Source organism: Penicillium brevicompactum (genome assembly GCF_028827555.1).
Source record: "Penicillium brevicompactum strain IBT 35665 chromosome Unknown utg000003l_segment0_segment0, whole genome shotgun sequence".
Classification (NCBI taxonomy): domain Eukaryota; kingdom Fungi; phylum Ascomycota; class Eurotiomycetes; order Eurotiales; family Aspergillaceae; genus Penicillium; species Penicillium brevicompactum.
The window spans coordinates 2,309,279-2,331,643 of NW_026623206.1; the positions used below are offsets into that span (position 1 = coordinate 2,309,279).

General features: G+C 50.1%; 7 protein-coding genes across 7 annotated transcripts; 4 read left to right on the top strand and 3 right to left on the bottom strand.

Annotated features, from left to right (window-relative positions):
• Positions 1-391: 391 nt before the first annotated feature.
• On the bottom strand, positions 392-2,114 carry N7506_004762 (TMEM165/GDT1 family protein; the record flags this gene model as incomplete). Its single annotated transcript, XM_056954056.1, has 3 exons — positions 392-459; positions 517-1,444; positions 1,512-2,114. 3 exons carry the CDS (start codon positions 2,112-2,114, stop codon positions 392-394), a joined length of 1,599 nt encoding a protein of 532 aa, XP_056812945.1.
• Positions 2,115-3,670: 1,556 nt separating this feature from the next.
• On the top strand, positions 3,671-5,504 carry N7506_004763 (MFS transporter; the record flags this gene model as incomplete). Its single annotated transcript, XM_056954057.1, has 5 exons — positions 3,671-4,219; positions 4,318-4,414; positions 4,473-4,808; positions 4,858-4,912; positions 4,982-5,504. The coding sequence occupies 5 exons, from the start codon at positions 3,671-3,673 to the stop codon at positions 5,502-5,504; spliced, it is 1,560 nt and encodes a 519-aa protein (XP_056812946.1).
• Positions 5,505-6,875: 1,371 nt separating this feature from the next.
• Positions 6,876-9,220, top strand: N7506_004764 (putative MFS transporter; the record flags this gene model as incomplete). Its single annotated transcript, XM_056954058.1, has 3 exons — positions 6,876-7,080; positions 7,155-8,978; positions 9,033-9,220. 3 exons carry the CDS (start codon positions 6,876-6,878, stop codon positions 9,218-9,220), a joined length of 2,217 nt encoding a protein of 738 aa, XP_056812947.1.
• Positions 9,221-10,824: 1,604 nt separating this feature from the next.
• On the top strand, positions 10,825-12,698 carry N7506_004765 (putative MFS transporter; the record flags this gene model as incomplete). The annotated part of the gene is made up of 6 exons (XM_056954059.1): positions 10,825-11,043; positions 11,104-11,215; positions 11,290-11,552; positions 11,612-12,017; positions 12,075-12,279; positions 12,347-12,698. 6 exons carry the CDS (start codon positions 10,825-10,827, stop codon positions 12,696-12,698), a joined length of 1,557 nt encoding a protein of 518 aa, XP_056812948.1.
• A 1,314-nt stretch (positions 12,699-14,012) lies between these two features.
• On the top strand, positions 14,013-18,036 carry N7506_004766 (uncharacterized protein; the record flags this gene model as incomplete). Its single annotated transcript, XM_056954060.1, has 3 exons — positions 14,013-14,480; positions 14,583-16,003; positions 16,077-18,036. The coding sequence occupies 3 exons, from the start codon at positions 14,013-14,015 to the stop codon at positions 18,034-18,036; spliced, it is 3,849 nt and encodes a 1,282-aa protein (XP_056812949.1).
• Positions 18,037-18,853: 817 nt separating this feature from the next.
• Positions 18,854-20,150, bottom strand: fluG (uncharacterized protein; the record flags this gene model as incomplete). Its single annotated transcript, XM_056954061.1, has 2 exons — positions 18,854-18,988; positions 19,047-20,150. The coding sequence occupies 2 exons, from the start codon at positions 20,148-20,150 to the stop codon at positions 18,854-18,856; spliced, it is 1,239 nt and encodes a 412-aa protein (XP_056812950.1).
• Positions 20,151-20,559: 409 nt separating this feature from the next.
• On the bottom strand, positions 20,560-21,650 carry N7506_004768 (Kelch repeat protein; the record flags this gene model as incomplete). Its single annotated transcript, XM_056954062.1, has 2 exons — positions 20,560-21,407; positions 21,485-21,650. The coding sequence occupies 2 exons, from the start codon at positions 21,648-21,650 to the stop codon at positions 20,560-20,562; spliced, it is 1,014 nt and encodes a 337-aa protein (XP_056812951.1).
• Positions 21,651-22,365: the final 715 nt, after the last annotated feature.

The following is a 22,365-nucleotide window of genomic DNA, read 5'->3' on the forward strand; positions in this document are numbered from 1 at the left end:
ATTGTGATGAACCTCGTCCTATATAAGGGAGTGCAGTTCCAAGTCGCCAGTCCTGGAACCCTGGTCTTTCGCCCTGACGCAGTGGTATAGGGTTTGGAATGCGCCCCAGACCTATATATAGGATGGATTTCCAGGAAACCAGCCCTGGATTTACATGAGCACTAATTATAGTGGTTATCGTTACCAGACAACACACTCGAAAACTAGGCAATACGGGATAAGACGCAGATGGAAGTGGGCTGGAAAGACCTGGTCAATTCACGTGGACCAGACACGCAATTAAAATATTAGAGCAGCGGTATGTCACAGGATGCATTGGACTTTTGTAAACGACTCAACCGCCAAAAAACTGAAATTCTCACAAATCATACAATCGCGGAGATGCAATACTTTAGAAGATGGCTTCAATGAAGTAAATGACTCCGAACACCAGGAATGCCACGGCACCGCCAAGAGTAACTGTGAGGTTTGTGATTAGCTGTGGCTCTGTTGGTAGAAAGGGAGGGGGAAACTTACCAACACGCATGCTGACACGACCAGCGATAGCCCGTCCACCGATCACTGCGGCAGCGGTGCAAATTCCATGACCGGCGCTTGCTCCGATGGTCACCCACCAATAATCCTGACCGGCGGCCATGGCAATCGTGGCGATTTGGCTGCGGTCACCCCATTCACCGAGGAAAGTCATAACAAAGGTTTGCACCCAGGCGGGGCTCAAAAGAAGAGAGAAGAGGTTGCCCAAACCGGAGAAGGCATTGGTCAGGTGCTGGCGGGGGTGAGGCGAAGAGCCTCGAGACGAAGAGGAGGAAATGCTCTCGGGAGGCGAAGGCATGCGGTTTCCGGAGCCACGAGTCTTGGGACGACCTCCAGCGCGGCCAGCTTCGAGACTGTGGGGCGTAATGGAAGAGCGACGACGACCTAAGCGCAGCTGCTCATGCTCCTTCTCCTCTAACTCCGCCTCAACTTCCCGCATTTCCTCGCCAACACCTTCATCAGGAGACATTTCACGACCCTCCTTCAGCATCTTTGCGCCGAAGACCAAGAAAAGAATTGCGGCCATGAACTTAGTGAAGCTCTTTGGAATAAGAGTAGGTACAGCGTGTCCCAAGACTGCCGACAAGACAGTCATGCCAATCAGAGCACTGAACGCAGCACTGAACACCACCAAACGAGGATGTCTCATAGCCATCAATGCAGCCACAAGGAATGTTTTATCTCCAATCTCGGATACCAAAATCATGGTGAAGGAGAAAACAAGCGAATGCAAAGGGCTTCCGGCATCAGGCTCGCCATCAACAATATCATGGTCGTGGTGACCAACCGAGGACGAGGACGAGCCCGAGCCCTTTGATCCATGGTCGAGACCAAGAGGATCATCCTTGATCATCGATGGAGGCTTGGGGTGGGGAATGTCGTGAGGCTTCTCGGGCAAATCGGCGGGTTTCTGGATTCACGTTAATACGCTTGACTCAACATATCTCTGCGACCTCAGGCAGATATCGAAAACTCACCCCCAAGATACCGAGTGACTCCGAACCATCGGCAGTCCGACCGGAGCTTCCATATGTTGTGTCATCACTATCAGACAACTTCTTGGCCTCGCTGTGCGGCAGCGGAGGCGCTTCCTTGGGCTCTCCTGGAACCTTTTCAGAAATAAATTGGCTATCCTTTGTCTTTCCCGAGACACCACCTTCGGTCCCGCGAGTACCCTCCTTGGGGCCCGCCCGGTAGGGATCGTCCATAACGCCGCCATTTGAATGAGGGATCATCTTCCCATCTTCGGTGCTCAAATGCTGCGAAGACGGAATCTTTGGATCATATTTTGCTGTTGAGTCGATGTCATCCCCGCCCTTGACCACCTTGCGGTCGCGTTCTCCATTGGTTTCCACCCATGGGCCAGCGTGTGGTCTACCATCTTTGCCATCGACCGGAACGTCCGGCGCTCCTTTGGCCACATTTGCTGCAACGATGTCCGAGTCAACGAGACGAGCATTGTTACCAACGGTTTCACGCGAGACTCGGGAATTTATGTTGTCGTTATACGTTCCATCGGCGAGTGCGGCCGAGATGGCAGGCAGGAGGAACAAGAGAATGGACGGGGCGTTGAGCTTCATGATGGGCGGCGGCTGCTTCCGCAGAAGGAGTGAATCGGGGTCAGGTTCGAACGGGTGAAAAGAAGGATTGATGGGGTCTGCTCAGGGGTGAATGAAGAAAGACAGCAGATCTGTTATCGAAGGTGGGAGATTTCTTCGATAAGTGCCACGACAACAGATCGCGTGAGATCTAGTTCCCCCAGAACGAAGACTGAAGAACGAACGAGTGTGCGAAATGTTCTTCAGCGGAGATACTAAGAGATATGAGGAACGAGTATTTCGATTTGTCCAGGGTCTAGAACGAAGGTAAATATTTGCCATCCTGGACTTGCACAAGGGGGCATGCACGTGATCTACCCGCGAACGGCCCAATCAAAGCCCTCTGATTCAATGCTTATTCTGTACTAACTATCACCCCCTTAGAAGCCGGAAAAAGCAAACAGTATGTGGGTGCCAAGGGGGATTGAATGAAAAGTTGACTGAATCTTCGCTACCATATTCGCCCAGCATTAATGTGTGCATATAGGCTGGTAGAAGGATGAGTGAAACTACACAGTTCCAAGGTTTGCTTCTATGTCGATGTAGCAAATAGATGCATTCCATACTTTCTATATTTCGTATGGTCATCAAAAGCCATTAGTCTAGGTACATGCCACCTGGGCATACATCCAGGGCTAGATTTATCTCCATCTGTGGACACATCTGGCGATAAAAGGCCGACGTTAAGAATTGAAATTAATTCTACCAATGCCCGGGGTTCTGACGTTACTTAACAACGTCAATATCAATGCGAAGTGATTTTCATGGAAGGACTGGTAGGGGAACAGCCAAGTGTGACCAATTGAACGCTAAGCTGCTAAGCTGAATTAGTAGCTAGGCAAACTAAGCCCGTGGATTCATGTGAGCTTGGGTCAGTAGCTTTCTACTCCGATGTAGTTTCTGACGTCGCGAATTTGCTTCCCTTAATTGTCCTTGGTCTCCGTGTATCATAAAGCAAGGAGCGCCTTCATTTTCGGGGATTTTTAAAAAATATGACTCAAGTAGGTCCTTGATTGATTTGATAGTTTGGCAATATGTTATTCAAAAAGCTTACTCAAACTTCTGTCCATAATCAGGAGTTTATCACGCTCGATGTGAACTGACCTAGCTCGGCAGTTGTGCACTCCCGAGCTCGTTTCCAGGGGCGTTTTCCCCCATAGATCTCGCCCCGTTTCCATCCCCGCTTCCCCGTAAGTATAATCTATTGGTCCAATATAGCAGAGTCTACCGAGATCTTCAATAAATTTGACCTTGTTAGGAACGGTTTTTGGTGCTAGAGACGCCATTTGGTCTCCTGCGTGTTGCTAAGCACTGACTCAGCCCGTTGAGCCTTGTACATCGAGCTTAAAGGGTTTGGAGCTTTGCGGGGTAGTGTCGTCAATCATGTTATTGGTGCGCTACATGTTGTGCCTACATTTCAATTATATACTACAAATAGACGTTCAATTGACCCCTGGGCATCTGTGGCCATCCTTCGATCTTACCTTCAATTCTTCTCTCCAGGGCTGGCGATCTGGCCTCTTTTGTATATTTGTGCAATGGAGCGTGAAATTCCTCAAAAGGGAGACGAAGTGGATGCATTTCCCACTGCAAGACACTTGAGTCTTGTACCTCCTCAAGCTCAAACACATGAAAATGGAATTGATTATGTTGTCGATGCAGAGAAAGCTTCAGGCAGCCACGGAAAACTAGCAAAAGATGGCCACACACTGCTCATCCCGCAGCCAAGCTCGGATCCCAAAGATCCTTTGAATTGGTCGTCATTCAAGAAGCACCTCATTCTTCTTATTGTATCATGGGCTTCTTTGCTAGCGGACTATGGCTCTGCTACGGGTGCTGTCACTCTGATCCCGCAAGCGACAGAATGGGGCATAAGTCCAGATACTGTCAACCATTCTCAGGTAGGGAATGTTTTTATGCTTGGAGCCGGTGGTGTTTTCGTCGTTGCTGGGTCTGCCTATTTCGGTCGCCTTCCAATTCTCTTTTGGTTCCTGGTCATTGCGACTGCCACTGCCGCTTGGTGTGCTGCTGCGACAAGTTTTGAAAGTTTCATGGCTGCGCGCATTCTAAATGGATTCTTTTCTACGGTAAGCATCTTATTCCAATCTCTTATGTGACTTAGTATCTTAATCTTGAATCTTTTCCTTCTTCAAGACACTATTGCTAATATAGTGCTTCGAGATAGGTCGCTCAAGGTGGTGGATTGATGTTCATCAAGGACATGTTCTTCTTCCACGAACAAGCACGAAAGATCAACATTTGGGCAGCGTTTATCATTCTCAGTAAGCACGTTTTGCCTCGAAACAAAGAGTTATACTGATTGACACCTCTCTTTTCTAGGCCCTTATCTCGGTCCTCTCTTCTCAGCTTTCATCACGTCAACACAAGAATGGAATGTTGCATTTTGGCTGTTCTTCGCCATGTGCAGTCTTGCATTAGTGCTTTCCGCATTGTTCGTGCCGGAGACGTACTATAACAGAGATTCCAATGACAGTCCCTCAAACGGATCACGGATATTGACGCTTATCGGGGTTCATCAGCGACGTGTCAACCTCCTCAAGCCGAACACCTTAACGGATGCAGTTCTTCGACCAGTCAAAGTGATTATCAAGCTACCAATCTTGCTCATCTCTTTCTATTACTTCCTTACCTTTGCGTGGGTAGTTGGTATCAACAGTATGTTTTAATCATCTGCTCTTAATGTTATGAGCTTACCGTCATCTAGCGACACTCTCAATCTTCTTGACTCCGCTCTATGATTTCGGACCAAAACAAATTGGGTAAGTCCTTGTTTGCTCGAAAAGGTGTTATAGTTGAAGCCCTGTGTAGTCTGACGAATATTCTTCTAGATATTTTTACTTCACACCAATAGTTGCCGCCCTGCTGGGTGAGCTATGTGGTCATTATATCCACGATATCATCGCACGTCGCTACATCAAAAGGCACGATGGTCATTTCCAACCTGAAGTCCGACTTCAAGCCGCAATTATATCATCGCCATTCATGATAGCGGGAATTGTCCTGTTAGGATTTGCCCTACAGTACGGGTATCACTATATGATTACCGCTTTGGGGTGGGGCTTGTATGTGTTCGGTATCATGATCACCACAGTCGCTGTCAATGCCTACGGAGTGGATTGCTATCCAGAAGGAAGCGGCGAGGTTGCGGCTTGGCTCAACATGGCACGCACGACTGGGGGTTTTATTGTGAGTTATTTCCAGGTGAACTGGGCAGAGTCCATGGGTGTGAAGAACAGTTTTGGTGTGCAGGCTGCTATCATTGCTGGTGCTTCTTTCATACCACTAGGGCTGGTGCTTTGGGGTAGACCTCTCAGAGAACGGAGCGGAAGACTTGGATTCAAGACAGTATAAACCTTGGAAGTTGGCCATGTGAGCAGCTGCGGGTTGGTGAAAGCGGCTCACCACCTGGGCACGGCCAAGGAGCATTATGGACCGAAATCGACAGACTATATATACACTTGAGCAAGATTTTGAGTACCAACGCCGGTGATACCCGCAACCATTTGAACCCTTGAAAGTGAAAATTTGCTCCAATCCATTTACATCCCAGAAAATGATAATCATAAATTCAGATTATATTGGGGCTTCCGCGGTAGACAAGGGCGGAACAGCCCCCCCGGCTGCGGCTGCTCTGCCATTGGGCGGGCAATCTGCACGATGACGGCAGCGGACGTCCCCAAGTAGATCACCTGAGAGAAGTTTGGGGCATCATCTGAGACTCGTGATCCCTCAACCTCAAGGTCATCTACTCTGTAGACTCAATGAGGCTTACACAGCCGTGAGGAGCGTTTTGGCTGCCGGGTTCGGGGGTCTTGGCATTCCCCAGGAATGGCCGCGTGCATTCCACAAAACACAAAAATGGGCGTCCGTGGATGAGCTTCGCCGTTTCTCTCAAAGATTGAGTTGTCAAAAAGTCTGTGTCTTTCCCCTCTTATCTTGCGCAAGTGCGTGGCCTCGGGGGTCCACTTGTTGACGCGGGCCTGTGACAGATGCGCATAAGATGCGCATCAACGACATCGTGGGAGATACTTGCACAGCGTCCGCAAACAGAAAGTCTTTCGAGGAGGACCCTGCGTCGTGATCCCATCGAATTAAGGTGCATATCTGCAATGCCAAAAAATGATATTTCAGAAATACTTCCACGCTACTTCTGTTTCTTTGGCGTTTGCGCGACAGTCAAAGTACTCGGTGGGTACCTGTGGACGTTTCACCGCCCCGCTGCCACATGTGGGATCGTCGATCGCATCATCTTTTTCTTGATCAGCTTGCTACCCCGTGATACTCTCCCAAGCTTCTCAATGGTCGATATATATACCTTGTTATCTGCGTAAATCTCGTTGCTTCGTCAAGCTATGATTTTGAGAACTTTTCGCTCGCTATCGCTTGGGATCTACCAGCGTTGAGAGCCTTTTTTTTGCTTCTCTCTCCAGAAGCGGGTCGTGGACGCATATACTTGACCTTCTTCTTGCTTTCTGAGCCGAGAGCATTTCACAATCATCTTTGAACAGGAGTTACTGGGGACCTTGCCAGCTATCAGAAAGAGACTTGAGTGAGTCATCCCGTCGCTTCTCATGCACTGGGGCTTTGTGTTTTGATGACACTTCCGAAACAAACCCTGGTGGCAACAACGCTTTTATGTCACATTGACTGACCATGGATCGTACAGAACTTTGATTTAAAGATTGCATAGATCAAGAGTCTATCCTTCACATCCGTGCCAAAATGGCTTCACCGGAGGAAGACCGTCCCGCAACGATGGGAGAGAACACAGACACAGACAACAATACCCCGCAGCCTGCCGTCCCACGCTGGAAACGGTTCTTTGGGGGAAAGCCCAAACAAGAAACCGACTCTAGCGAGAATCAAACATACCGTGCAAGAGCGACACTGGGAATCCTCAGTGACAAACAGACCGATGAAGTCCCTGGTAAGCAGAGCTCCGGCTCTCGTGGAACAAACAATAGATGCAATTTTGGCTGACAAATGACTTGTGTTACTTAGGAACGGTGCTTCTGCTGTCATCGAATCGAAATGAGCCCCTGGGAATGAGCCATCAACCCCATCGGACATCGACATCATCTTTCTCCTCGTCCTATCGTCCATCACGATCAAACTCTCGGACTCGGGTGCCAGTGCAGAAGAGGACAGCAGATGGTCAATTCGTGCTTGATCCTCAACCAGATGATTCAGTGAATGATCCTTTGAATTGGCCTGTATGGCAGAGAGATGCTGCTCTCCTTTCATTGGGATTTTATTGCCTCATGGGAGGAGGCATGACCCCCATTCTAGCAGCTGGATTCACCGATGTTTCCAACACCTACAATGTCAGCACACAGCAAGTTGCCTTCACCACTGGGTTCTATATGCTCGGTCTGGGTCTTGGATCTTGCGTCATGTCGCCAACGGCGATTCTCTATGGCAAACGTCCAGTTTACCTCCTGGGAGCTTTGTTGTTCGTGATATCAGCAATATGGTGTGCTGCGTCGCCGAACTACCCCAGTCTTGTTGTCGCTCGCATTTTCCAGGGATTCGCCGTTAGCCCGGTCGAATGTCTTCCCTCTGCCACTATCGCCGAAATCTACTTCCTCCATGAAAGAGCATACCGGGTTGGCATATACACTCTTCTGTTACTCGGTGGAAAGAACCTCATTCCTTTAGTGAGTGCCGCCATCATCCAAGGCCTGAGCTGGCGGTGGGTGTTTTGGATCGTAGCAATCATTGTGGGAGCATGTTTCGTGTTGCTCTTCTTCTTTGTCCCAGAAACCTTCTGGGACCGCACTCCTAGGCCCCGTGTACACAAACCCAAACGTCCACGTCTCCCTGGCCGCAGTGTCTCTGATATTGTATCTCATGGTTTCCGCGGGCGGCACCCTCATGTCCAAGTCCCTGACGAGCCCAACCACCAAGACCCAGAATCGACTTTGTCTCCAAAACGCTCCAAGCATGCACATGTTGGGTTTGTGGATGATGAAGCCGAAAACGGGACGTCAGCGGCGAATCCCGAAAAGCCGATTTCTGAGGCAGAAATCGGGAATGCCGACGATGACCGAATCGTTTCTCAGCCTCTTACTCCAATCAACGAGAAAGACAATGGCATGCTCCAGCCTCCACCTCAGGCTTTTGTATCACCTGCGCATCATGATGATCTGGAAGCATCTCGCTCGGTCGCTGTGTCACCAGCTCGAACCGAATCACAGGAGCCTAGCGGGACGCCGCTGGCCGCCACGCTGCAATACACGAACCGGCTCCGTGAGCGCCCAAAGATCCCATACTCTCAACTGCTGGGAGTATGGAATGGAAGAATCGCACAAGACAGTTGGTACCGTGTTGCAGCGCGGCCCTTTGTACTATTCGCTTACCCATCTGTGCTCTGGTCGACAGTGGTCTATGCCCTCTCGGTCGGCTGGTTGATCGTGCTCTCGGAATCTGTTGCGCATATCTTCGAGGGCAAGTCGCACTACCACTTCACCGCTCTTCAGACTGGTCTCATCTACATATCGCCATTTGTTGGCGGTCTGCTGGGAACCGCAGTAGCTGGCAAAGTTTCTGATGTCATCGCGCAATATCTCACGAAACGAAATGGTGGGATTTACGAGCCTGAATTCCGTCTCGTCATGGCAATCCCCATTGCCTTGTCTACTGTCATTGGTTTGATGGCTTTCGGTTGGAGTGCGGAACTCGGAGATCATTGGATCGTACCCACTGTCTTCTTTGGTATGATCTCATTCGGCTGCTGCTTGGGCAGCACGACCGCGATCACATTCTGTGTGGACAGCTATCGTCAATATGCTGGAGAAGCACTGGTTACTCTGAATTTCAGCAAGAGTATGTTTGCATCCCTGTTTCACCCCCTTTACAACCTACTAACATTGCTTTCAGATGTTCTCCACGGTTTGATATTTTCACTATTCATCGTGGATTGGCTCGACGCTGATGGTTCCAAGACCGTCTTCCTTGCTATCGGTGGCATTCAGCTATTTTTCATGCTCATGACGATTCCCATGTACATTTATGGCAAACGAGCTCGGATGTGGACCGTCCGCAAGCAGCTGATGGAACGACTTTGATCTAGACTATTGGTGAAATCATTTTTGCGGCTTTTTTTTTCGGCACTGCGTTCGCGTTCAAGCTTTCATTTTGCATATTTATCATGAATCCCGGCACGGCGGTACATATCTGATTCCTTTTTGGGAATCTTCCACGAGAACATGTCAGCCATTCCAATCTGGCGGCGGTGTATATAACCCTAGAAGCCAAGCATTTTGAGACATTAAAGTGGATCAGGTGGTGGCGATGCTTGGCGCCTTCGCCTGAGTACCATGGTTAACCAGGAATGGGCGTAGTTAGTGAGAATGTACCTGAGTTTAGATCTGATAATGGCCTCGGGATTAACCAGGCATCCATCAATATGTTCCACAAACTCAGAAGTGGCCAGGGGGTCCACCTTGACCATTTCCCATAACTATCAGTCATAGTCTCCGTCGGCTTGAAGTACTGCTCTTAGACTGCGTCTTGGCGCTGTGGTGCACGCAAGCTCCGCCGGATGGCAAGACTCGCGGCACATTCGACTATCCTAGATCTCCCGAGGTCAGGAAGCAAACACCGACCCTAACCTTGCCCAGGTGGAAGAGTGACTACATTGCGCTCAGAGTCTCTTACTCAAGCTTGCGCTAAATGAAGTGTGGAACTTGGAGGTGGGACGAGATATTATCCTATAGCAAAAAGAAGAAATCACCCAGACATCTTTATTTTGTTGGCAATGGGACGTTGCCTTGGACAATTCATGGACACCTAGGTAACGTCAGTATCACAGAACCAGAGTACGTATGGTCCAGTGAGCAGTTGCAACCGAGATGCTGAGATGTATAAGCATCTCGTGGTGGTGTGACATAGGTAGCAGCCCTGCAGCGGGCCGGGAGTTTAAATTGCCAAGGCCAAGACCGTCCGTGTTTTCAAGTATGTTTTCACAGCTCCGCCGGCTCTATGTACAAAATTCGGCCTCAACCAGTTCAGCCTTATGTCCGACCTTCTAATAACAGGCCACCCGACCGAGCGGGTCAACAGAGGGGCCGAGCCATGTGGCCTGTCGATATAGCGCATAACCATAACCAGTTTCACAGATCTGGCGCAAGGAAGAAAACGGGTGCACTACAAAGATAGCACAAATGAGAAGCTGACGACGGCTCGGAGCGGAACCGAGATGGTTCCCACACGGGAGTCTGGGCGGCGTTTGTATGGCTGTTGAGACAGCTGCTGTGAGCTAAAATCACCGACGATGCGCCGAGAAGAGGTAAATTTGGACGCTAGGCCCGAAAGGGAGTAGCCTGTGAGTCTATTGGGACAAGTCTCCGATGTTAACTGTTATCTGATGGGACCCTTTCAGGTGCCAAGGTCCGAAGGAACGTTTATTCTCGTCCTTTTTCTTGTTTGGGCGGAGCTTGGACTCGGCGATGAGTTTCCGGTGCTTGAACCGTATCAGCTCACCCTGGGATTCGCTCTTCCCATGCCCCGCTATGCATTTTAAGAATTTTATCAATCTCCGAGCACTGGAGTTCGATCCCGTATAAATAGCAAATGCCGCTTTATGATCGGGGGTTTATCTTTACCTTTCTTTGCAAGCTTTGACTCTCTGTCGCCCTTGGGTGCTTAACTCCGGTATCAAATTGTCATTATGGCAGTCGATACTTCGGTCTCCAAGTCCGTGGATGTTGTTTCGGAGCCTGTTCGCGACGTTCACACGCCTGAAGGATCTGATAATGACTCGGATAATGGGAAAAGGCCGCCTCCCCTCGTGGCAAAGCTGATTGCCGTCATGTTGATCTCGTGTATCAGCTTTGGCTCGCACTGGAGCTCTGGTGTCACTGGTGCCATGAAAAGCACGATCAAAAAGGTATCGAAGGATCACAGATAAAGATTGGCGAATATCACTAATCGAGTTCTTTCTTGCCAGCAAATGCATATCGATAATACCCAGTTCTCGCTTTTGGAGGCAAGTGAGAATTTCATGGCAACGGTTCTGCTTTTGATCAGTGGTGTGATTACCGACCGGGTCGGCGGTGCAGGTAAGTCTGAAGATAGACCCGGAAGTGCGATGAGTCGAGTCAAGAGACCTTTTCTAATTGCGCTCTGTCAATAGAGATGATCGTTTACGGAAATATCGTGTATACCATGGGATCCATTCTCGTCGCCGCTGCAACAACCGTGCGTTCGTTCAATTTCATGATCGGAGGTCGCATTATTCTTGCGTTGGGCGATATTGCAACACAGATTGCGCAGTACAAAATGTTCTCCTCCTGGTTCCCCCCTAGCAATGGATTTGCTTCCACTCTTGGGTTTGAACTTGCGATCGGTAAGATTGGTGGATTTGTCGGCAAGTCTACGGCCAACATCATTGCAAAGGTACTGTGCTCTTGTTTATTGGTTATATATCTAAGAAGAAATTTCTGACGACAAGATAGAAAACCGGAAACTTCGCTTGGGTCTTCTGGACATCGGTTTTCATGAATCTGTTCACCAATTTTGCCAGTGCGGCATTCTGGTTCTTCAACAAGTATTGCAACCGCCACTATATGGGACGTCGCGACGCAGCGACAAAAGAGCAATTGACCGAGAAGAACAAAAAGTTCGAACTTCAGAAAATGTTCGAGCTTCCCTGGATGTTCTGGGCCGTCATGGCATTCTCTATCTTCCAAACGAGTGCGGCCTCAGTCTTTTCCCAAAATGCCACTGAGTTGGCAGAGCAAAGATTCAACGTCGACTCGATCAAAGCCGGATGGTATAGTTCTCTATCACAGTACGCGGGCTTCTTCCTCGTGCCTTGCTTGGGCGTATTCATCGATGTCCTCGGCAATCGAGCATCTGTTTGTGAGTTTGACCAATATGTCAGGGTGTAGGCTCAGAATGGCTAATTCGTCTCTTTAGTGTGCGCCTGCGGCTTGGGTATGCTGCTGAGTATGGTTCTCATCAACTTCGCAACTTCGCAAGCCGGAACGGGAGCCGCGTTTGGCATCTACGCCATCGCAGTCTCTCTTGGACCAACCTCGGTGATTGACAGTATCCGAACTACACTCTGGCATCAATCGGTTTTCGGCTCTGCGTATGCATTGAAGGTCACCATGAACAACGCGTAAGATTCACCCCATTTGCTAAACCTCAAAATGTCATGGGCCACAAGCTAACGGTCCCCTTCGCAGAATGAGCATTATCATTCGCATTATCACAGGTGCCCTGCAGGATGCTGACGACAATTCCTACCGCCGAGTGGTACAAGTGTATCTAGTTCTCGGAGCTGGCGCTACAGTCATCGGCACGGCCATCCTGATTGGCACATTTTTTACCGACAACCTAGCGTTGTTGCAGTGGACTCGAAAGAAGCGGTTGACGTCGGGAGCGAAGATCATCGAGCGGATTCGCGAGCGCAGTTTGGTGACCGATAAACACCGTACTCGCACCATCTCTATGGTTGCCTTTGGAGCTTTGATTATTCTGGTTCTTGGGTCATGGGTGGCGTATATCTGGGGCGCAGTGACAGGCCACAATTCCTAGGACGGTGCAACTGTCAAGATCTTTAGACAGCAAACACATGAAAGAATGCACCGAGTTTTTCCATCCAAAACAACTTCGCAATGACCACTTTGGGTCACATATGTAACATGTACCTAATCGAAAACGCAGAGTTGCATGATGCTGGAAGATTCTGATGGCCTTGAGGAGAAAGTTTCAATGCCCAAGGAGGGGAGACGATCGATATGTATAGCTACCAGCGTGCGTGGAGATCGTTGCCCATAGCTTCGTGCGTTTTGACGACCCGCCAGCTGTATGTATGGGTACTTCCATCCACACTCAAACCATATATATTCGCCACCGGCGTCATGGGCTGTGGGAGGCTTGCAGCCTTAGCGTCAGCCCCTGGCAGAGATGACGTAGGGGCTTAGCTGTTCAGTGGCTGCATTACTCCGTACTGATGGTGAATGTGAGACTTGGGACTCGGCTACGTACCCTTTCACATTCTTCGAGATACTTCGCAAGTGTACAGAAGAAACTAGGAGAAAGCAACCGTAGCTCAATGACGTTTATGAAGAGGACGTTATGATTGGACCACTTGGTTTTTTTGCGGTGCCTGATCTTCACGGCCAATAATGCGGCCTCAGGCAGGAGCCAATGAACTGCAGTCTCCGACCGCCGCCACTGGGTCACCACACAGCCACTCGAAACTCACCCTCCACATTCGTCCACATTCGTTGCGCGCATCATCCCCAGTGGACGCCCCCTGGAGCCTCCCACCCCATCGGCCCCATCAAGATGTCGGTTGCATTGGTCAAGCAGTATTTGCACACTCAACCAATGTGTCGATCCCAAGATACCGCGCAATCACACGAGTGGGAGACCTAATGAGGCGTGGAGCAAGGGTACACTGGACTCTGATTGTGCACCGACCGTTGGTTCTCTTCAATCATATTCTATGGAGCCTTTCTCCCCTTTGGTACCCTCGCCTGTACCCGTCCCCACCTTGACAGATGAGATCCCTCGTTCGATGCCGAAATTCTTCGCTCTCCCTGGTGCCCCATTCATGCTTCACCTGACTTGATGTACCACAATTGTAGTATACTGCTGTGGAGCTCTGAGCCCGAGATCAGAAATTCCATTTTTCTTTTGCCATCTTACCCTATCGATGACTGATATGGTCACACTGACACCCACGACATCTTCCTTCCTACACTCCTTCGTGCCTCTTGAAATCGTACTCGCCATCCCCGCTTCGCTCAGGCTGTCGCTTGCCTGATCAACCCGCCAACTGCAACACTTAGAGCTCGAGGATGCAGCATTGCATCCTCGCCTATATCACTCCAGCGGAAAACCATGCAGGCCCCTAGGTCCAACCAGGAGGAACGACACAATGCCGACCGCGGGGCGAGAGAGTTGTACCGCTACTACCAGCCGGTTGCCCAAACCGACGTGGTCCCGTCCTGGCTACCGGCGGGCGACGAGTTTCCGTTCTCTGCACCTTCTCGAAGCACCATCACCCCACCAATCTCCGAAGGACTAGGATCAACCAGCACTGTCACCTCGCAACCGGCCACCTCCGCGATCGGCTCTGACACCTTGATTCTCGGGACTCAGAATAGTACTCTGACCGCTTTTGCGCAACTCGCAGCTTTGCGCCTGAACGTGGAGAGGGTGATGATTGCTGTTCTAGATCGTGACCGCCAACATATCATTGCTGAAGCAACACAATCACTCAATTTAAACGATCATTCGGTTCATAATGAGGACCAAAATGTTTGGTTGGGAGCCTCCGACACTCGCAAATCATGGAGCGTTTGCAAGGTAAGTTAGCTCACTTCGACGAGACATTCGACACAATTCTATCGTTGAATTTGATCGCCCTATTCGCCATCATCATCGTTTGGTACTCACGCAACTCGACAGGACACTGCTGCTTTACCTCCCAACAACCGCCAGACCGCAGAGTACAAGTTCCTGATCGCGAACGACATGACCGAACACGAAAGCTACCGCAATCTCCATTTCGTCGAAAACGAACCGAAATTCCGGTTTTTCGCGGGAACGCCATTGACCTCCAGGAACAAAATCAACATGGGATGTTTCTTTGTGTTGGACAAGAAACCTCGGGACGGGTTGACACCGTTGGAGAAGGATACGTTAGGGTCCTTGTCAATGCTCGCCATGGACTACATGAAAGTCTGCAGACAAGCGTCAGAAGGACGCAGGGCGGCTCGACTTTCCCGTGGCTTGAGTTATTTTGTTGAAGGAAGCTCCAGTTTCGTGGACAACAATGATCTTTCACGCACCGACAGCGTGGGGCCTCCGTCAGCTACTCCGCCATCATCTTACAATCGCATGAGTACAATGGCGGGCACTCGGGAAAATAGCGCGGAACAAGCCTCGCAAGCAGCCTCGGCCAGTCCTCCCAATGATCGATCACTCAGCAACGATGCTCGATCTTTTACATCCGTCCCCTCCGACTTGAAGCTGGACAGTGATTCGAAGCCCGATGACGACAGCAAATCGGGAAGCAACTCCAAATTGGGTAGCGGGTCGAAGAACGAATCCGGAACTTCTGGCGTTGAAAGCTCTTTGCCAGAGTGGTTAACGAGCAGTAATCGGAACCAGTTACCCCCCGATGATTCTCAGGGCAACTCGTGGGTTTTCCGCAGGGCCGCCAACTTGCTTCGGGAGAGCTTGGATCTCAGCGGTGAAAGCGGCGTTATTTTCCTGGAGGCCAACAACAACCCCATGATGGACGCTGAAACTGGAAGCGATTGCTCGGAAGCCGGCGGACCAGCCCCCGTACTGTCTGTCTCCACGAACGATGAACCCTTTGCTCCACAGGCCGGATCGATAGCCACATGCCCAGCCGCCAGCTTGGATCAATCGTTCTTACAGACGCTCCTTCGGCGTTATCCCAGAGGAAAGCTCTGGTCGTTCCACCGGGATGGGCTCATCTCGACATCTGATGACGACGACCAGGAACCGCAAGACAATCACCTCCTCGGAACCAGTGCGAGCAGCCGGTCTCCTCCTAGCGATGCACGTGACCCAAAACACTCGAAGCCCATGCGTCGACGCAGGAAAGCCGGCGAGAATTCCGTGCTCAATCAGTATTTCCCTGATGCCACCCAGATAATGTTCGTACCGCTGTGGAATGCCGTTGGTTCGCAGTGGTTTGCGGGATGTTTCTGCTGGAGTACAGTCGAGACCCAGGTTTTCAACACGTCAGTCGAGCTTAGTTCCGTGCTCGGGTTTTCATCGTCCATTATGGCTGAATACAGCCGTGTGGAATCTCTTATCGCGGATCGCCAGAAGGGTGATTTCATTGGAAGCATTTCGTAAGTTAACTCATGGTTTTCATTGGACAATCAGGGGGTGTGCATAGTATTGATCGCTGACACTGAGTCTTAGACACGAACTCCGTAGCCCACTTCATGGCATCCTGGCTGCGGCTGAATTTTTAAATAGCACGCATCTGAATGAATTCCAGGATTCATTGCTGGAGACTGTCAACGCCTGTGGACGCACGCTGCTGGACACAATGAACCAAGTGCTTGATTTTAGCAAAGTCGTGTCATTGGAGCGAACCTGGCGTACATTGAAGCGCAAGAAAGAGACACCGCTCGATTTAATAGGAACGGACAAGTTGGCATATCACTTGGATACCTATGTCGCTACCGATGTTGCCATTCTCGCCGAAGAAGTCGTTGAAGGCATTTGTCTTGGTCATGCTTATGGTCAGAGCTCTACCGCGTCGGCCGACTTGCCTGTCTTGATGCCACACCATCCGAAGTTACCGAACGTCTTGTCCAAAGTTGAGGTTGTTGTCGACGTTTCGTTCCGCGATTGGGTCTACCGTACCCAACCTGGCGCTTTACGGCGTATCATCATGAACCTTTTTGGCAATGCCATGAAATACACAGATTCTGGCCGTGTCACTTTGACACTGAGTGCCACTAGTCAGTCCGAAGGACGCTCGCGACGTCAGGGTCTCGAGGACTTGGTTACATTGACGGTCGCAGACACGGGTAAGGGTATCTCAGAAGAGTTCCTGCGTGGCAAGCTGTACACGCCTTTCGCCCAAGAGGACTCGCTCGCAGTGGGAACCGGATTGGGTTTGTCTATCGTTCGAAGCCTGGTCAAAGCATTGAACGGAACCATTCGCATACGCAGCCGCCCTGGTGAGGGCACTGTTGTGCATGTATCCCTTCCTCTTGGGCGTCCCGTTGGCAAGGAAAGCCCGGCCATAGAACCATCTGGGCAGCTCATGCAACAAAGAGAGCTCCTCACCCAAACCCTTTTGCTTCGCGAGGGTTATCCCGGGAGACGGGCAGCGATTTGGGGCATTGACCCAACCAACGTCTTGCAAAATCCCAACTGGGCCGAAATCGCTCGTTATTTCACGGATTGGTACGATATTGAGATTGTCCCGTGGTCATGTGAAACTACAATCGACATTGTTCTCATGGATGAAGTCGACATTCCGAATTTCATCAAAACCGAGCCCATGGCTACCTTGCCCGCACTTCTCGTCCTGTGCCACAAGGCGGTGGATTACAGTGGAGCTCGATCTGAATGGCTACCTCTTGCAGCGTCCGTCAACATCATCCGACGTCCATGCGGACCACACAAGCTGGCCCGTAGCGTGATGAGCTGCTTGAAACCTCTCGGCCCTTCGAGATCCGCAACACCCTCTTCAGCTAGGCAACCTATGAGCCTTCCTATCCGGACATCTTCTCTACCATCTGCAATTGCCTCTCCCAACATGTCGGCCGCCGATGTGATGAGCGCACCTGAGCTCAATGCCTCAAATATCGACGATCCAGGAACTCGCGATGTCTCCATGCAGGTGTCACCGATCCTAGGACCCTCGGTGATCACCGCAGACCCAAAGGAAATTGCGGAAGCTCCCTTGCCTGGACCGTTATCGGAGGGCTCGGTTCCTTCTACACGGCTTGCGAGAGTGCTCGTCGTCGATGACAACCGGATCAATCTCAATCTTATGATGACATTCCTCAAGAAACGTCAACTCGTCGCTCTCGACGGTGCCGAGAATGGAAGATTGGCAGTTGAGGCAGTTGAGCGTTTACAGCATGGCTATGACATCATTTTCATGGATATGTCTATGCCCGTCATGAATGGCTTTGAAGCCACTCGTGCCATTCGCTCGTTAGAGAAGGATTCAGATGGTCGCAAGCCAGCTATCATCATTGCGCTGACAGGACTCAGCAGCTCGCGCGACGAGTCTGATGCTCTGGCTTCTGGTGTGGATCTGTTCTTGACGAAGCCCGTGTCTTTCAGAGAAGTGTCACGGCTTTTGGACGAGTGGGAACGGGATGGCATGGAGCTGGAGCGGAGCAATGCTTCATGACCTTGATCTCTTTTGGCTGCGGTGCCAGTTTCACCATTGTCATCTTGTCATCAAATATCCCTTACCTGACCACTTTTACCTCGATCCTCTTTCTTCCCACATACACGAATCTCAACACCGTGATGGAATTTCTCTTTCCCATCTTGTTGGCTTTTGTCTGTTTTTACTTTTCTTTTTTTCTTTTGGACTGTTCTTCATACACTATAAGAAGATTTCCAACCGACCGTTCAACTGATCAACTGATTGGAATTGATCCTGTTATTATAACAATGTCAATACTATCATTTGAGAAATTCAACGTGTTGACTTGGACAGTCTTTCCCGTCTTCTCCTCCCTCCCCTTACATGACCTTCGCTTCCCCATATATATACGATTATTTGACCCCCTGGCTGTCCTAGAATACTCATGATTCACGCAGTGCATTGCGTCAAGGCCGGTACTTGATACACGAATAGTGCGGCCGGAGTTGGGCAACTTTGTTTTTTTTTTCTTCTAACCTGATTGTTTCTTGCTTTGTTTGCGCCTCATTTGCAGGGTTCTTGCATGATACTCAACATTGCGTGGCGTACATCGATTCAGCTGCGTTGGTGGTACGTGTGATTTCACTTCCTGGGGACTCAGTGACTCTGGGCAGACTAGCACTTGTTGCACACCGGGTAGTCTTGGGTTATTTGCTGGCCTAGCGATATACACGATTGGAATGAGGGCATCACAGCATCAAAAGTCATCATTATACATAATATCAGAGAACAATATACATAATTCTCAAAAAAGAACATGACCATGGTCCCGTTGGATCCGTGGATTCCTTTGTCATTAAACGTCGCTTGTCTGACCTAGTGTCAAGTTGAGGCTATAGAGACGATTGGAGTTGTGGAACAGTATATCGGCAACCATTTTTGAAGCCTGGGTAGTGGTGAAGTCGCCGCGTTGAACATAGTCTACGAAAATCTGGAAGAAATATAAGCACGCTGGTAGAGGGAAAGAAGGAAACGGGGCTGAAACTCACTGTCTCAAGAGCTTGACGGAATTGCAGGTTAGCAAGCCAGAAAGTCTCTGGATGGAAGTGACCGTCAGTGCTCCAAAGAAGACGATTGGTGGGCGTCAACTCCAGGCTTTCTCTGAGGATCTTCTCTTGGCCGTCTCGGCTAACCATGGGGAAGACTTCACCCAGGTCAAGGTAGACGTTGGAATAAACACTGGCGAGATAACCCGCCTGTCGCGTGTACGGATACGCAGAATGGAGTAAAACGATATCGGCATCCGAATATTGAGCAATCAAAGGTTGCAGATAGGCAGGGTTTGCTCGCACAAGGTCGATATCGTTGTCTCCCAAGCCGGTGTGGAATTGAAGTGGCTTGACAATTCCAGCCTTCTTCTTGAAGGTAATGGCTTTGAGAGTTTGCTGAACTAACCAATCACACAGAGGCTTGTCTTCAACTCGGAAACCAGATCTAGTGGTCCCGGAATCGAGGGTGCGCACCAACGAACCGGCCAAGGTGGTATCGTCGGAAGAATAGGGATCCACATCCAGACCAGTGCGGTAGCAAACAACAGACTTGAAACCAACGACATTGGGATCCTCCATTGCATTGGACAGAGCGTCCTGGAAGCGCTGACGGAAGTTATTCCAGACAGATTCGCCAGCCTTGCGCTCGCTTTTGGCTATTTGAAGCATTTCTGACTCCGCTACCGTCTCAATTCGCACGATCCGCTTGGTCGGCGAGACGGTAAAACTATCGTGCCAGTTGAAAGATTCGATGTCTTCATCGTCGCAGAGGAGATCATCAAGAAGTAATGCGTGGGTGCCTTTCAGTGATCGTCGAATAAGGCCTTCGTAGTCTTCACAGACCCACTTCTTGTGAGCTGACAGGACATCATCCCAGTTATTGCAAACAGTGCCATATAGCTCAGAAAGCTGGTTGGTAGCTCGGATCAAGGGCAGAGTGGTGCGTGCATTCGCCAAGGCCCGACCATGAGCTTCGGATGTGATTGCCTCGAGGGGATATGTTTCGTAGTCGGTCGCCGACTCTTTATTCAGCAGATTATGAGCATGATTATCGATCAGCGGGTGGGACTGGATCAGGCCACGGAGGGATTCTAAACTGTCCATTTTGGGAAATATTGAGGGAGGGGAAGATTCTGTTGGAGATCAAGTTAGAGGTGGGGGGTCACCTGACCCCCTCGTTCACATCTCTTCACATCTCGTTGTATTTAGCGACATTATTTTAACTGGAAAGACCGAAATGAACATGAGTTTAACAAGTGAGAGATGCTTCTGGTTTTCGCCTATCGTTTTGGCGATGCTGGACGTGGTCAATATATTTCCCGCATGCCAAGAACAACTGACGTTGGGCTCCCCACTGAATCAACCACTTCGCTTGTGTTCAATCTCGCTAGAATTTCTCTCACGACCTCTATTTTTCTCTGGGTTATCTAATAATCACCTCGATTATGCACCTGAACCTTATGATGCTATTGCGTAGCGTCTAGCCCTGGCACTTCTCTGAACCCTTGCGAAATCACTCAGATCGAGACAGCTCGATGGTCCACATGTCTCCCAATCGGTCATTTGATTCCCCTAACCCACCGTGAACCACAATGGCATTTGGACCGGCGACATCCGCATCAAACCAGCCCCGTGCGAGAGGTAGCCCATCTCCTTGAAGCACAGCTTCTTCCCATAGGCCTCTCTCAATGTCGAACACCCACACATCGCTCAACATCTTCCCTGCTCCTTGGTGGCCCAAAGAACTGGGGTCACGCTCACCAAACAACGTGACAAGGAATGACCGGCCGTCAAGACAAAGCGGCAGCAATGAGCTCACACTTCGTGCCCCGGGACCTGCCTTGCCATCGGGCGAGTAAGTGTGCGAAGTCCAAGAAGAGGTCTCGGGGAGATAGACATCCACGCTTCCTCCCTGTTCGGTATTTCCATCGAACCCATTCATGCGATACAACTTGCCATCTGCGAATGCGATCGAAGCACCTCCACGGGGAGGATCAAGTGCGGGAGGAAGCTCAGTCCATTCACCCCGGGAGACGCTGAAGGCCCATAGGTCCGATAATCTTCCACTCTCGGGGCAACCGGCATGCAAGTAAAGGGTATCCCGGCCGTCACTGGTCATACAGTGATAACTGCGAGCGACGGGGAATGTCTTCGCGATTGATTGTGATGGCAAGATGAATCTCCAGCTTGCAGTTGAAGGGTTTAATTCCCAGACAGCACCATGCTCCTCAATTGGTGCCATCGCCACGCCGCCTCGGCCCGAGAAGATATAGATCTTTCCGTTCAGTGTACAAGTGGCAGTTCCAACACGCGGCGAGGGAGATTGGGACGTCGCAGGAATGGACTTGATACTGGTTTTATCTAGAGTAGATAGTGTCAGTCTGATCATTCCAAGGTTCAAGTTCGAAATCATCTTAATCCTCGACCCGTCAACTTACTGTTGTCCAATGAGACGGCATGGACATCATTGTCTCGAGGCTCGCGCGGTCGCAGCTCACCACCAAAGATGTAGGCTTGATCACCAACGACTGAAAGAACCTGCGAGGAACGACACAGAGTCTCGTCCTCAATGATCTTGTGACACTGAGCAATGATTTTGGCCATGGCGAAGATTTGATCTCAATAAGCTGTGTTCTGGGACAGGAGTCAATAACGGAATTCAGAGTTGTGAAGTTACATCCTGTGAGGTGAAGCCTCTTTATATGAATAGCAACGCGTTCCTCCGTGTGAGATCGACAGGTTCAAGACTGAAGTGGTCAGATAAAGTTGTGATGATGTGGGGAAATCCAAGCGCGGCCTCCGAAAACGCCGAAATGACTCTGCCAACTCCTATTGGCTGCTGTTAAGGCTCCACGGTGCTTTGAGGACCTCCAGGGTGCGGTGCTGTGGCGGCGGAGAGTGAGATCAAGGGGATTATCTAATATTACCACGTGACTAGCGGGTACCTCAAGTGCCCCTCATTTCCCTATTATTAGCTAGTTCACCTATCATCATCCAATTAACACCCTTGGCCTCAAAACCACTTGTTTCCTCCGTATTGTACTAGCTTACGCTAGTCGTCATTTCGTCCGTAACGGCTAGTATCGCTCCACTCGGAAAGTGGAACTCGCAGTGCCAAAAACGCGGCCTCCGAAACCGCCGAACACACCATGCCAACTCCCATACTATGTTCTAAGATGATTTCGCGCCCCAAACAGCTCTATAGCTTGAAATTTGCTATTTGAAAGCTTGCAGCAAATCATCTACAGTTATCCCTGACTGCGGGCTATTACCATGCCTTGGAAGAATCTTGCGGGCTCCAATAGATAAAAGCTGTCAT